The 15,193-nt window shown below is 40.7% G+C and overlaps 1 protein-coding gene across 2 annotated transcripts; it reads right to left on the reverse strand.

Annotated features, from left to right (window-relative positions):
* Positions 1 to 3,567: 3,567 nt before the first annotated feature.
* On the reverse strand, positions 3,568 to 14,400 carry LOC127364310 (ubiquitin carboxyl-terminal hydrolase 2). Of its 2 annotated transcripts, none has more exons than XM_051401735.1 (12): positions 14,017 to 14,400; positions 8,660 to 8,707; positions 8,446 to 8,569; positions 7,584 to 7,695; positions 7,346 to 7,456; positions 6,897 to 6,961; positions 6,704 to 6,807; positions 6,288 to 6,368; positions 6,105 to 6,183; positions 5,025 to 5,166; positions 4,828 to 4,985; positions 3,568 to 4,570 (listed from the first exon to the last, which is right to left on the reverse strand). In XM_051401735.1, exons 1-12 carry the CDS (start codon positions 14,215 to 14,217, stop codon positions 4,566 to 4,568), a joined length of 1,230 nt encoding a protein of 409 aa, XP_051257695.1. In that variant the 5' UTR covers positions 14,218 to 14,400; the 3' UTR covers positions 3,568 to 4,565. The 2 variants fall into 2 exon arrangements, with proteins under 2 accessions (XP_051257695.1, XP_051257694.1); XM_051401734.1 differs by having other exon boundaries at positions 4,828 to 4,948; positions 5,059 to 5,166; positions 14,017 to 14,399.
* Between the last annotated feature and the right edge of the window lie 793 nt (positions 14,401 to 15,193).

Consider the following 15,193-nt stretch of genomic DNA (forward strand, 5'->3'; position numbering starts at 1 on the left):
ATACCTTAAGAAAAAAGGTTGGGAACCACTGGTATAATAAAAACTCATCCCCACTGCACACGGCTCCCTCTGGTGGACGGAGTGTGAAACAAGCACCTCTGTCAGATGGCTTTGTTTTTATCTGGGTCAAAGGTGTTTCTGACAAATCCAATCTCACCATAATCTGCTCATTTAGGCTGGAAGTTCACAGCAGGCACTGCACACTCGCTGACCTCTGCCTGTTATGTAACGCAGAGGAGGGAAATTACACATTTTAAGCTTCCAATGTATTGGTAACACTGCACAAATAACCTGTCACATAGGAGCCAATATTATTAGGGTTACTTTAAATATATATATATATATATATATATATATATATATATATATAAAGCATCACAAAATTAAACTTGATTACTTTGAAGTAGTTGTGGATTACCTTAACACCAAATATGTAAATAAAAACAAGAGAAATAAATATAATGTGTTTTATAGAACAATGTAATTGTTGTTGTATGTGTAATGTAAGATTTTTAGCATCAAAGCTATGTATTTGAAGAAAAACTGACCTATTTTAAACTTTAATCCTGTTATTAATCCCAATTTTTTTTTACCAAATATAATTTTTTTTTTTTGTAATGGATTAAACCTTGTTTTTGGTATCCTGATTACATAACTCTGTAATTACACTATCCAATATCAGGTTGCACAACTTACGACTACATTAGGATTTAAATACCTTATTAAGCCTTATAAGCACTTTAAATTAAAACATAAAGCATAAAATGCAGACAGACTGTAAAAAAAAGTGGAAATAATCTGCTCAAAATTCCTCCAAATCTCATTTTACATAAACTTCATGCAGTTACTGAGTTCACTGTTTGGGTTCATTGTACAGTTTTGAAAATAATATGAAATAAACATAAAATATGTCAGTCAGTGGTCGTCACTTAACTCAGTGATAGAAAATAAAAAAGTTTAGGAACCACTGACTTAAAGGACCAGTTCATCCCAAAATCAAAAACAGATATTTTTCCTTTCACCTGTAGGGCTTTTAATCTATCTGCAGTGTTTTGGTGTGAGTTGTTGAGACATCGGCCGTAGAGATCGTATAATGGAACCAGATGGCAACAGCAACGTCTCTTAAGAAATCACGACCCAGATACTCAAGATAATCCACAGACTTCGTTGTGAGCAGTTTCATGGTAAATGGGCTGCACTCATGTGACGTCTTTCTAGTCTTCGGAGCTCTCAAAACGCTTTACTTACGAGTCATATTCACCCATTCACACACATTCATACATTGATGGCAGAGACTAGCATGCAAGCCTGTAGATAGAGGAACTAGTTTCTTTCTTCCACACTACACCCACCAAATGTGTCACAGCTATCTAACGTTACAGCTCAGCCAAGGAGGACGCCATTAATGTTTACATCCTGCGCTGTCAATCAACCTCATCTCCAGCTACAGCAGGCAGCTTTTATAGCTAAAAAGCTCTAACACACTGTACACTACCACTAACAGCTGTGTTTAGCTGCTAAAGAGCTGGATATTTCCCTCAGGAGCTGTTTGAGACCAAAAAGAGCTAAAAGAAGAGAGAAAATAGATATAAAGTCCACCTTGTGGCCAGAAACACAACTTTCATTAAATATTTTTTTGCTCTGCGTCTGCTGGTTTTATAAATCGGCAACCATTTAGCTTTAATATGTCAAATGTTGTGTTTTCAGTTTGTCTGCTGCACCTGGACCGACAAAAATCAAAATCCATTATTGTTGCTTTATTTGGTTTAGCAATGATCTGTGGCTCGTGAGTCATTTATTGTGTGTGGATTTCTGTTCAAAGGAAAAAAACAACATAAAGTGTCCTAGTAAGGTGCTGGGCCTTACTATTCTTCCAAAAGATCTTCCCTCATTTGGCACAAAGTCTCCCACAGGTGTTTAATAGAAGCATCAAACCACTCGCTGAGCCCTCGTGCCCTGCGGGGACGGGTGCACTGTCGTCCTGGAGGAAACTCGACCCCCGTCAGGAGAGAAATGTTTCATCACAGGAAAAATATGGAGTGGAACAAAACTGAATAAATACTGAATACTGATTTATGTAGGTAAAATAGACAAGAGTTTGCTGATGCTGACTTTTATTTCACTAAAATTCCACTTAGATCCTTTGTTATTACACTGTAAAACCAAATCAGTTAATAAGCAAAACACTGTTGAAACACTTGAACATTTTAAGTACAACTAACTCAATTTGGTAAGTTGAAAAAACATTCTTGATCTTTTTAGCTTTCAGTAATATGAAGTGACACTGACTTAATGTATTTTTTATTTGTACTGTGAAAACAACAAAGTACTTGAATGTTTCTGAAACAAAACTAAATTACTGTCACTTGAAATTACTAGTAAAAGCTGCTCAAGAATCTCTTAACTGTTTGAGGATCCACTCGCTGTACTGCCCTCCAGAGGCTAACTGCAGTAACTACACCAAGTTTTCTGACTGTCCAGTCAAAGTCGTTTAAGGTGGACCAGCAGTTATGGCCTTATTAATTATTCTATTCCCTAAGTAATTTTCATGGCTTAAAAATCATGACCAATTATTTGACCTCTGACTCCAAAAATGCAGATGTGCAGAGTGCACTAACTACAGTGTCTGAGTGTTTGATGTTTTATCACATTAAATCTGTATTTCTTATTGTTTCATGAGTAAAATGTTTAAATTGAATAAAGTATTGAGAAAGAATATGAAGTCAGTAAGAGTTCCCAGCAGAGAACATGAAGATTTCCATCATATTTACTGCAATTCTTACATTGTGTTTCCTCTATAAGACGGAGCAAAACTGAACTGAACTTAGAATTTAAATGTTCAATTTCACTCTGAGTTCAATTTTGACCAAACTTGTAGTTACCGCAGTTTGCCTTTGTAGGGCAGTATGGGGTGAAGCCTTCTGAGAATATGGCGAAAGATGAGTCATCTGACTGTTTCTCCACATCTCTGTAGACCAGAGCCTGTTTTACACCACTGAACTGTCAGATGTGCATCATCTTTAAATGAGGAGTTTATGCACTGCAATCCTATTATAATCTTCCTCCAATGAAATCAGAATCAGCTGGGGATGCTCACATGTCACGGAGCATGATCAGATGTTAATCTCTTAATTGTACCGTACCGTGCGTGGAAGCATCCGCATCATCTCGGTATGTTTCTCCACACATTCATCAGGGGTCACACTCACATTTTCCAGGAGTTATCTTGATAATACAGCACAGTGCTTGCTCACAAACAGTCATATAAATTACAGGAAGACCTAGTATTGACACGTTTTTCTGCAGCGTCTCCAGTGATTGAGTCTGAGGGTCTAAAAAACAATTAAAACTTTCCAGGACAACATCGATTATTTCCAGGATATTTGCTCATTTTAAATCAATTTCCAAGTGTTTCCATGTCTGTTTATTGAGGTTTTTCCTTTACATTTTTGTCACCCATCTGTATACAACCTACAATACACTACTCTTACACTCATGAATCATTCCTCAACTTCCATTTTTCTGGCCGGATAAATGAGGGTTAAATAAAAAACAAACAGGAGGCAGTTCAAGTTAACATTGAATTTTAATCATTCATAGACTGGGAACTGACTTGGATGCAAAGTCAGCAACATTATTGCTGGAAGAAGTATTGTTGATGCAATTTTACACAGCTTGCTTTGGTTTGTCTGGCTTTCCCACAGTACAGTTACATTCACTGCGCTGTCCATAAATACTGTACAAAAATAAAATGTGCTTCGACACAAAACTTCCTCGCTACATTAGTGGATTTCCACTGTTCTAAGAGGAAACCATAAGGCTTTGTTAAATGACATTTACAGTATGCACTTTCAGTTACTGGCATTATGTTAAATAGAATAAATTATATCTTGCAGTGTGTGAAGTCAAATCTCTGTAATGTCCTCACGTAATAATAATAATAATAATAATAATAATAATAATAATAATGTCCTTAAGGTTAATAGTCCATGTTCAAAGTGCAAAAAAAAAAGGAGACAAATCCACTCGAGTGGGTATAGAGTCAAGTCCAGACACAGCTGTAAAATGTCTTTTTTTTTAAAGAGTTTTCTTATACTCTGCATTCTAAATTTGACTTGCAGCTGTGCCTTGAGCTGAATCTCTGCACTTTTTGACAACGGAGGTCTTATCTTCTCAGCGTCACTTCAGTTTCCACCCAACATCTGAGCTCAGCTTGAAATCCCGAAGTGCAAATGTGCTTCCACATCCACCCTTCTCCCTCAAAAACACGCCAAGAGGAAGGTCAGAGGGCGTTCTCTCTCTCTCTCTCTCTCTCTGCAACATGTCTTTGTGCTCCACATTCACAGTCTGTAATGTAATGGCAGTACTCTCTCCACTAGATGGAGCTGTCTCACAGCAGGCAGTGTCTTCTGACTCCATGTTTAGGCCCCTAGTTTAGTGCAGCTTATCACTCCTCCGCAGCGTCTAAAGCCGGCACGTCTGATATTTGCTGTGTGGGTAGGGGGCGAGTTCATAGAAGAGGACGTAGGCGTTGCTGCTGCGAACCTGGCTGGAGGACACCGGGCTCACCCTGCACACAACACACAGAGCACACTGTGGTTATTATACTGGAGGATTGTTTCTATCAGAACATGTGCTTGCAGTAGCAATTTGCCCCTATTTGCATATTACTTTAATTAAATATGGGCACAGAAACTACAGTACACAGCAGTCACTCCCAAACACAGGCACTTACACATACACCCAATCAGCTGACACACCTTTGTACAGGCAGCATGAGGTGCACAGCTTTCTGATAACACGTTGTGTGAGGTAATGGGATTATACCTGGTGTCGTTGTAGCTGTACCACTCCCCCAGCGCCGGGTTCCTGCAGTAGGCCGTGTAATGGCCTCCCAAGGCGTTCCCCGAGTGGTTGGACACCGCATACAGGTTGTACACGGCGCGCTCTGCAGGGAGAGACAAACACTGTCAGTCAACGCCAGCGCACTCTGTACTCATCAAACCCAGCCGACCTTGGAAAGTGCATGAACTCTCCTCTCCTCTGGCTCGTACTTACCGCTGCTCTCCGAGGCGAACTCCCGCAGGTCCAGCTCTTTGAGAGGGAAGTTGACATAAGTGGAGAGTTTGCTGGCTCGGATATTGGAGTCTGAAAACCGCTTCAGATCTGAGAGAGGACGTTGAGTCAAGGAGCCGATACTGAGCAATTCTGTGATACTTTTGCACTTCCAGTGCTTTTCAGAGGGAATTAAGTGCGTAGTCATTTTTACTCCACAGCAGCTATTTGCTTTATTTCCTAGTTACTTCACACATGCCACATATAAAACATACTGCAAACAGTTTGTAGTTTAGCAGTAGAGTAGTTAGATTTAAACACTTGAATGCTGCCTCTACTTTAACTGAACAACAATTCAACACTCTGAACTCTGGAAGTAGCCATTATGTTCATTTCTGTGGCCACTTTGGGGCATCAGAACAAGATAAAAATCATCTTATAAATAGTTTTGCCCTTTTTATACATCCAGCAAAACACAAATCAACATTATAATTCATTTAGAGTTGTTTTTGCGGCCACCCAGTGAATGTAAGTCTAATATTCACCAACTCCTGAGTGAAACATCTGGCTCTTCAGCTGCTAAAGGTTCCTTTATTCATTATATAGTCGCCAACTGTGTCTGTCTGGTGCTGGCCGGGTAGAGTACAGTGGGTTTATAAACAACTTTTTGGCTGAAAACGGCTGCCTGCTGCTGCTGGAGCTAAGAGAGACTGAAAAGCTCCCGAGGGGAACTGCAGGAATATTTCTCATCACTATCAGCGACATCTTCCACATTATACACTGTGATTAGAGCCACTGTTAATATAATGAATACAGATTAATGCAGCTTTAAGTGTTATATATTTACTGGGAGACTGGCTGCAGGTATCTTGTCTTTGCTGTTACCAGTAAGTGCGTCATAATATTTATTCAAAAAGATGATGCATACACAGCTTCGTCACCGAACTGGCCGCTGGCACACTGAATCATCCACATATTTCTGGCCTATCACTCATCATTTAAATGCATCCACACGCTGTAAGAATTAAACAAATGTGGGGAAAGGATACGAAGCACGAGGATCTGAGGGAACTTCTGAATGCTGAATCTTTTGGTGCATTTCCTTCTGGCTTTGCATCTGTTGCAGGTCTGAGAGAGAAACACAAATAAGGCAGTGAGATACTGCTGCTGTATAATCAATATTATCTTTACAAAGGAATGTGCAGTGTGCTGTGCTATTCAAGGATTCTCACCGGTCTCTCTTCTCCGTCCAGCACATCCTCTTTCGTGAAGAGTCTCAAGCAGTCTTTGAGAGTCACTTCGCCTGAGCTCTTCTGAGGAGACACAGAGGAGGTCCAGTCAGAAAACAGCTACATGAAAACCCCTTTACAGCTGATATTTACCTGAAGGATCTCTTATGAGGTCAAAATATGATCACATACAGTAAATTACAGGTGGAAGTCTAGGTTATTTTGGAGAACACACCAAAAAGGGGCAGAACTTAAGAGGGCTCAATTGTGAAGTGAAACCTGGCACAGTATGTTATACTGTATTTATGGTATGATACAGCTTTACAAACTGTCATCTTTGTCTGTTCATGATCAGAATATGACAATTACACACAAGTAACGACTTGTCTGTTGCATGTAGTGTATCTGTGCGTCCTGACCTGTGCAACAGGTATCGATAGGTCCCAGAATGGATCAAACACGGTGGAGCGGAAGCCACAGACGGTGCAGGTCACAGAGCTCTTCAGCTGTCCGACAAACAGGTCTAAAAAGGCAGAAACAAGAGATTTACATTAATATAAATTCAAGGATGGTTTGAGGTAATTATGCAGCCTGTGAAAGAAAACCTCTTACCCACTACTTTGCTGTCCTCCCTCTCCAAGTACATATTCCACATCCGCTTGCCTTTTTCATCATCCCTGTGAATGAAACCAAACAGTCTCACTTACTGACAACTGAAATGTGTATTATAACTTAAAATCCAATGGAAAGTGCATGTTTTTCTCTGGATACAAGCCACTTTAAGGCATTATAAAAGGTGCTTAATCAGGTCTGGGATTTGTCATATTTGGTATCTTTGTTCTTAATATAATGTTTCGAAAAGGCAACATAACTCATTAATTAATTTTTAATTAATTACCTATTAATTATAAATAATTACACAGATTATTTTCCATATGAGCGTTGCGGTTCAATCGGGCGTGCTGCAGTGTTTTTGGCAGTGCGAGGTGTCGGGTCAGGTTATGAGTGACTTATTGGGAGCAGAGGTGAGAGGTGGTGTGAGGTTAGGTCTGCTGACTTACGAGAGGTGGTCAAAGTCCTCGACAGACACCTTCGGACGAACAGTCACTCTGTTCACCTCATTATGGAGACCGTCCAATAAAAAGCGAAGGAACTCCTGGGCGTCCTGCTGACTGCAGAGAGAGACAAACTGTTACTTTAACTGGCATTTACACTCATTTTTATTTATCAGTATACCTGATGAGTTTCTTGAAAGGGATTGAGTGAAGAGGCTTACAAGCAGGAGGAGCGAAGACTTACTTGCAGCCCACGAATTTCGGAGCGTATCTCTGGATCTGGCTCCTGAAGTCAGAGGGACTGATGGCCTCGTTGGTCACAGAAGTCCACAGGCTCTGAGTCAGCTTTGCAAACTCTGAGCGAGCAGATGGAGGAAAGAAGGGAGAAAAAAAGACAGAAAATGAGACGTAATCATGAAAAAAACATCTGTAATTTGTTGTTTTATTGAGAAAATGACGACACAGACTGGTATTTCTCTGCATTTTGAGAGAAATCTGCATTCTTTCAGGCTGGCTTGCCTGAGCTAAGGATGCAGAGCTCTGACCTTGACTGAGAAATTTCAGTAACTGAATAGAAAACGGAAAACAAATAGGTGAGGCAGCTTTTTGTACTGATTACAGAGACATTATACAAATCATGACACAGAAAAGATTTGTTTTGTACTTAACTTTGGGAAATAAACATGTTTTATTAGGCTCTGCACACTGAATTTAGTAACCTGTGAGAACTTGCTGCACAAACACACCCTCTAAAAGCCCTGTCAGAGTGAAAGAAATCACTTTCATTTCGTGCAAGAACAAATTCCACCTGTCAGTCTTGTGCGATGTGCTGGCTGCTGATTGCAATTCGACTGGTTTAATTACAGGAATCTGATCTGAGTACAGTTATATAACTTTGGTGTGGCCACTCTTCCTGGTGTGAGCGAGCCTTTAACTGATCAGGATGTAAAGTTGTCAGACCTGTAGCGCTGAGTTAAACTTAACTAACAATATGTGTCCTACTCTTTAGACCTGTAGTGCCTTGTCAGTGTTGAGTGACTTTATGGCTCAAATGTTCTTCATTATGCAGCCAACATGTGGTTTAATAGCTCAGACTCTGGTCCTACCTTCCATGAGAGCGGCGTTAGTCCTGCAGTTGTTGTTGAGGTCTGTGCGATGGACGTTTCTCAGGCAGTAGTCTCTCAGCTCGGGAGTGTTGCTCAGACATTGTAGGATGGAGTTCATGAAACACTGGAAATCACCAAAAGCAAAAAGACTCAGACTCAGTCGGTGATCAAAGTGTTGCACATTGGACACACAAAGTGAAGCAGAAACACTTACCGTGTTGCCCAGGTTCCTCAGTCCCACCAGGCCTTGAGGACTCTTGTTCTATTCAAATAGAAAGAAAAAAGATTTTAGTTTACTAACAGACAGCACATAAAGGTAACATACATGTTTGCTATTAACACAATTCTCAAGCCATTTTTTTGCCACTTTATTGACAAAAATACCCACAAATCCTGCAAAAACAACATTGCAAACATGGACATGGAACCCTAAATGGGAATGAATCATAGAAAATGTCTCAGTTGGCTTCACATAGGTCTAATATGTGTACATCTGGGTCATTAACATGGCCAAAAATGGGCTACAAGTTTGTTTTTGTTATCGACTTTCCTGGGCTCATGATTGGTCAACGTGAGTAACCACTTGTGGGCCCCTTTTTTGGTCCACTTACAATATATATAGGCTGATGTTTGGGCCAAGGTGATCTAGAGTTGGGGTCTTTACGAGCAAAACTGAGCCCTAAATGGGATATGTTCAATCATCACATGACATCTTTCACATATTTTATTCTTCTTTGCATAGCTGTTCTTGCTATTTGCTGCCTCTGTTATTTGTTATTCATATAATGCGTGGTTTTATTGAGCAGTATTCGTAGAGCAGATATGTATTGTTGTTGCCCTCTGTCAGTGCAGCCTTCTGTACATCCCATCAGATCAGCTTGCACACGCTGTCAGTATGATGAAACTACTGTATGATAGCAACCCTGTGACATACCTCCAGTGTGAATAAGCCCCAAAGGACTGCGTGGCATTCATTAAATGCATACCAGCTGATGGTCACATTGTTGGCAACGTGGCCGCGGTGCGCTGCGGATATATCAGCTACTGTTCCACATGCTTGAATGAAATACCACAGTGTGTCCTGACCTGACGAGACTGATGAGCCCCGCCGGCCACCGCTCACACCACGGTGACATCACAACAAGCATGTGATGCAGACAGAAGAGAAAAGCTCTACTGAGAATCTGCAGCGTGGTGTCGGGTGTGGGGAGTTTCACATCGCTGCCCGAGTCAAGGATCAGCTAGTTCAGTTTCTGACATATGTGGTGCCAGTGGCAGCGTGGTGTTAATCATCTGCAGGGCGGACGGATGCAGGGGTCTGTAAGCCACCATAAATCTGCTGATAGTGGTTTCTTTTAAATCGAGGCTGCTGATGTATGTTTGACTGAGAAATTGCAGTCTCAGTCATATGCTTTCAGGCTGAAGGGGCTGACTAGGTAATGGATTTGCAGTGGTAAATGTGAAATTTGGATAAAAGAATGCCTTTATTGATAGCAGATTTGACTTGCAGATGAAAATATGTGCAGAAATCAAGTTTAAAATGAACTAATTGTCATGAAGCTTGCTATTGGGACAACAGAAATCTTTAGAGATCTTTTGACCTGCAGATCAGAAATAATCCCATCCTGGACTGCTTCAACAATTGCCAATATCTTATAATTAGAAAGCTAATATATAAAGTGTCTGGATTAATCAAGTTACGTAAATTATAAATTAGGCAGAGTATTAAAATGTCAAACGTGATCTAGTCACAACCAAAAATTCTATTTCTTAGTACAGACAGCACAGAAAAAAGGTAGAACAGCAGCAGAAGAGTCTGCTACCCGACGTTTCCACAACAAGTGTTTCAGGTTGGGATTTGCCAAGGCTCAACAGTTCAAGAAGAAAACCTCCTTTTCCTCCATATGACTGCAAAAATACACATAAAGCTAAAATATAATTGCAGATATGGTCGGGTCGGGTTTCGGGTCTTTTGCCTCTGAGTTTTGGGCCCTTTATAAAAGTCTAGCAGGGACCCAGTGGCAGGCTGAAAACAGCTATCTGATGCAAGTATCACAGTGTTTATAGAGGATGCTAACTCGCAAACACCCGTCCCAGAAGAGCTTTTATGAAAACATAAAAGCAGTAAAAATACAGTTTCAGATAGAATGAATGAATTTAAGCCCCCTGCAGAACTGTAGCAACTGGAACCAATTTACAGTTAAAAAGATAATTGGCTGCATTTCATATAGTTTTTAATGTTGTTGTCCTGTTGTTTATTAAATATTCAGATACCAGACAGCAAAAACAACCAATATCATCCTCAAATTTGTTCCCTGCAGATGGTTTAGAGTCCGACCTGAACAAGGTCAACCTCGAACACCGAGCTGAATAACTGTAAATACTTTTCAGCTTTTGTTCCTATAGCCATGCCAGAATCCAGAATATTAACAGGTGGCATATTATTGGCCTCGTGACCTGTAGCTCATCCTGAATGAGGGAACATAGTAACAGTGTAACATGATGACTCAAAGCGAGTCAGCAGCGCCACGCATCGACGCCTCTGCTGACGGCCGAGGAGCTGCTGGTGGAAAGAACAGCATCAAGGCAGCAGCACGCTGACGGAAGCTTGCATGAGGTCACAAACACGGACGCACACGGGCTGTGAACGGAGCAGGAACGTCAGCTTTGTTAATCTACTGTAGTTTATATCGGTGGTTGCAGATATGAGGTGTGATTTGGAGCCTTTTGATAACAGCTTGCTTACACTTCACATCAGGCATTTTAAGTAAATATGAAGTTAGCGTGTTGTAAAGTGTTATCCTTATCAGGCCTTGCAGTGGAGAGGTTTAGTGCCTCATGATGGTCGTCATGTTGTTCCAAAAGCTTTTCCAACAACCGAAAATAGAACTGTGAAAACATAAGCCACCGAGAGCTCGGTTGGCTGAAATCTCGTAGATTTCTTTCCCACTTTGTGTTTCTCTTCCTCTCTGCAGCATTTGAAGGTGACCATATGGTGCGAGTCCCAGTCTGCTGCGCTGCTGTGAACACTGACCAGCGGGGCTCGGCACGCTCAGCAGGCGGCTTGTGATTTAAAAGACCCGTCCAAAAACGGAGGAAGTGATGCGTTCAGGTAATCTCTGAACGCTCTCAACTGGTTGGCACGACTTCAAAGAGGAGGAGAGAGCTGCAGAACATAATGTCCTAAAACACAACTATGCAAGCCCGGTCAAGGCCGTAACATGTGACGAAGGAGGCAACAGACACACACACACACACACTGCCAGCTACGCCACTCCCTTCACAACAGCATAAACATAAAGCTCTGCTAGAGAACAGCAGGGCTGGGAAAAGTCCCACAGTACCAGAGTCACGTTGAAATATTGGTTACTTTAAATGAGTCGAATGAGTCAGTGTTATTTTCTCTACTTGGTGCAGTTTCTTAAAGTGCACTGCGAGTAAAGTTATGGTGGTAATCTTTAAAACACTGCCAGTGTTTATACAGTTAGAAAAGCCAGTTCTCAGTTTCTCATGTATGAGTCTGCAGCCTCGCTAGCAGCTCTGTGAAAGCTGAATGCTACCGTCAGCATGCTCAGATACTACCTCAGATACTGATGTAATTAGGAGGTAATGGTTATCTGTTAGCATGCAAACATTTTGTTAATTAAAAGTAAACACAAAGTGCAGCTGAGGCTGATGGGAAGGCCATTAGTTTTGCAGGTGTCTGGTCAAATTGATGGACGCAAATTTATAGAGCTGCAACAATTTTGGTAGTTTATTAATCGTTTCTTTTTTTTTTTTTTCAAGCAAAAATGCCGAAGTTGGCTGAAGTGTGAGGAGTTGCTGGTTTTCTTCATCTTATGTGATGGTAAACTGAATATCTTTGGATGTAGGACTGATGGTCAGCCCAAACAAGCAATCGGACAACATCACTTTGGGTTTTTTTTTAAAACCAAAACGAACTGTAGATTCATTAATAATAAAAACAATCATTATTTGAAATCTTGACCTGATGGTGGCGCTCAATGAAAAGTCACAGGATCACTAAAGTCATTCGGATTAATCCTCTGAACACCATGAATGTCTACACCAAGTTTCATGGCAATCCATCCAATTGTTGTGGAGATATTTCAGTCCAGACCAAAGTGGTGAACCAACAAGCCAACCAACCAGCATGTCTTAAAGGGCTCACCTCAAAACCTCTTCAGTTGCATTAAGAAAAGTTGCAGTGAGAGACTGTATGTTCAGTGTAAACACAAGCATGAGAGACTAATAACACCCCCACAGGACGAACAAGGACACTTGAGGGGCAGCTGGCTAACTCTTCCACGCGCCCGTAAACACACCAAACCCACACGGACGCAGATGTGCGTGCGCTCTGTGGCTTAACACAATGTTCTGTGCAGTTGATAAGGTGACAGTCTGAACACACTCCTTATCAGCAGCGCCCTTTCCTATTATGCAACTAACGTCACACTGTAATTGTTGCTTTGATGCGGGCAGCCCGCGGTGTGCTGGACCTCCACACAGGGTCTGATAAGGGCCCAAAAGGTCAGAGCTGGACCTCCACAAAGCTCCCCGTGGGGTCAAAGTAGAAGAAGGTGTTGAGAAAGTGATTTAAAGATTGCTGTGATCTGAAAATATTCTACATACATTCAACTGGTTTTCAGATAGTAATGATCTTAAAGTGACTGTACTGGTGTTTATTCTAACTTTATGTGAGTGTCACCATGATATTTTTTACTGGATATGAATAATTGTTTATAGTTTTACTATTATGTAGTATATTATATATTACAGTCAGTTATAATCTGCATTCTTGGATCTACTTTATGGGTGATCTGCAGGCCTAAAACCAAACTTGCACGAACGTTACAAAAGTTAAGTGAAAAAATCCATTTTTTAATAATTCTCTTATTAAGAGACAAATGTGCACAAACATTTAAATATGTTCCAGTGAAGTATCATTTTGCAGCCACATTTGAAAGAAATTTAGGAAAACAAGTTGTTTCCCAGTTTCTTAAAACAGTAAAAAATCTAAATCTCTCATCATATTGTTTAATATTAATGTATTAACTGCTCATACTTCTGCAGTTTAATACACGCAAGTACATGAACTTTAAAGTCTGTGAGTGCCAGCAGTGGGAAGTAACTAAGTACTATTTTGAGGTATTTGACTTCTACACCAGACAACATTTTGGAAGCACATATTGTACTTTTTTTACTCCACTGTGTATTTGATAGCTTTAATTACTTTGCAGATTTAAATTATTAATACAAAACATAAAATAAACTAGTTAATGATGATATATTATTATAGACTAAGATACCTAGTAGAGTCATTCAACTCTTAAACATTAAAGTAATTTACTCATTAAGTAATCAATAATTATGATCTGATACTATAATACACATTCTGAAATTGTGCATAATAAATACTTTTACTGGAACTTTTAAGAAAGATTTTGAGCGCAGGAGTATTTGCACACTGTGGTATTACCACTTTTACTTAAGTAAAAATACTTCACTGAGAGAGTAATCCGGATACTTTTGGAAAAGGTGAGCCAGAAGGTGCAGCGGCGGTGGACTCACCTTGGCCTGGTTGATGATCAGACCCATGAATGTGGACACCAGCTTGGACCGGGACAACGACGGACTCTTTCGCCGCAGCTCGGGTTTGTCTGAGGGGATGAACGCGGCCGGTTCCTCCGGTACTGTGACCGTGTAGGAGTGTCGCAGAGACGGCATGGTAGCGCTGCTGAACGTAGTCCGACACCAGGATGGAAGCGTCATCCAATGCAGCTGGAGACAGTGAAAATCCCCACCGGCGGGCTGGAGTCGGTCCTCGGGCTCGCAATCAACCGACAGGCTGCGGTTTATCTTCCCGGTTGTCTCTGCGGGTTGTCGGTTCTCTCTCTCTCCTGTACCCCCGCACCTGCACGCAACCTTCCCTGTGTTAGACAGTAACACTGAGCTGGCGTGTGTCGGAGTTTTTACTGCGTGCTGTGAACGCCCCCTCCCACCCTGTGAGACTGACGCTGCCTTCAAGGGCTGTAGGAAATAGCAAAACTGAGACAACTTTTGCTCTAGAGAGTCAGCTGGTGTGGAATATTTACTCTGTATTTATATATTATATTCATATATGAAAGTCATGCATTCAAAATTGTACTTTTATTTGCTTTAATGACTGAACTCTGTATGAGAAGGCCTTTATTTCCTTTTGCACAAAAGTATTGTTGAGCAAAGATGGGAAATACTATCACATTGTTTATTTAAACCTATATGAATATTCCTCGTATCAAATAACATCAATTATGAATCATTTGTTGGATTATTTGATACTTTTTAATGAGAGTGTGAACAGTATAAACCACATTGAATCAGATCTCTTTGATTCTGATGTAGTCCAAATCAGATTCAGGTCTGATCCTTTTGCAATGTGGCCTCAGTGTGAACAGTCACATCCAAATGTATGTGACTTTTATGTCATTTTAGATTAACATTTGTCATGCGGGTCGATTCGGGACTGTGACCTCTTCACATTGGAATGTGATATGGGTCAAATTTAACATATTAAGTGATCCGAACTGAGGCTTGCAGTGTGAACGTAGCCTAACTGATCTAACAATGTGTCCATATTGACAAAAGTTTAAACATTTATGTGTGTGTAGCTGATCTCATTAGAACAGGTGATCTGAGGTTTTATACATCCAAAGAATTTCTATAAAATCCAGAACAGGCTTTTAAAGGAGACCTGCTTCTAACTGGG

Source organism: Dicentrarchus labrax, unplaced genomic scaffold (genome assembly GCF_905237075.1).
Source record: "Dicentrarchus labrax unplaced genomic scaffold, dlabrax2021, whole genome shotgun sequence".
NCBI classification, from domain to species: domain Eukaryota; kingdom Metazoa; phylum Chordata; class Actinopteri; family Moronidae; genus Dicentrarchus; species Dicentrarchus labrax.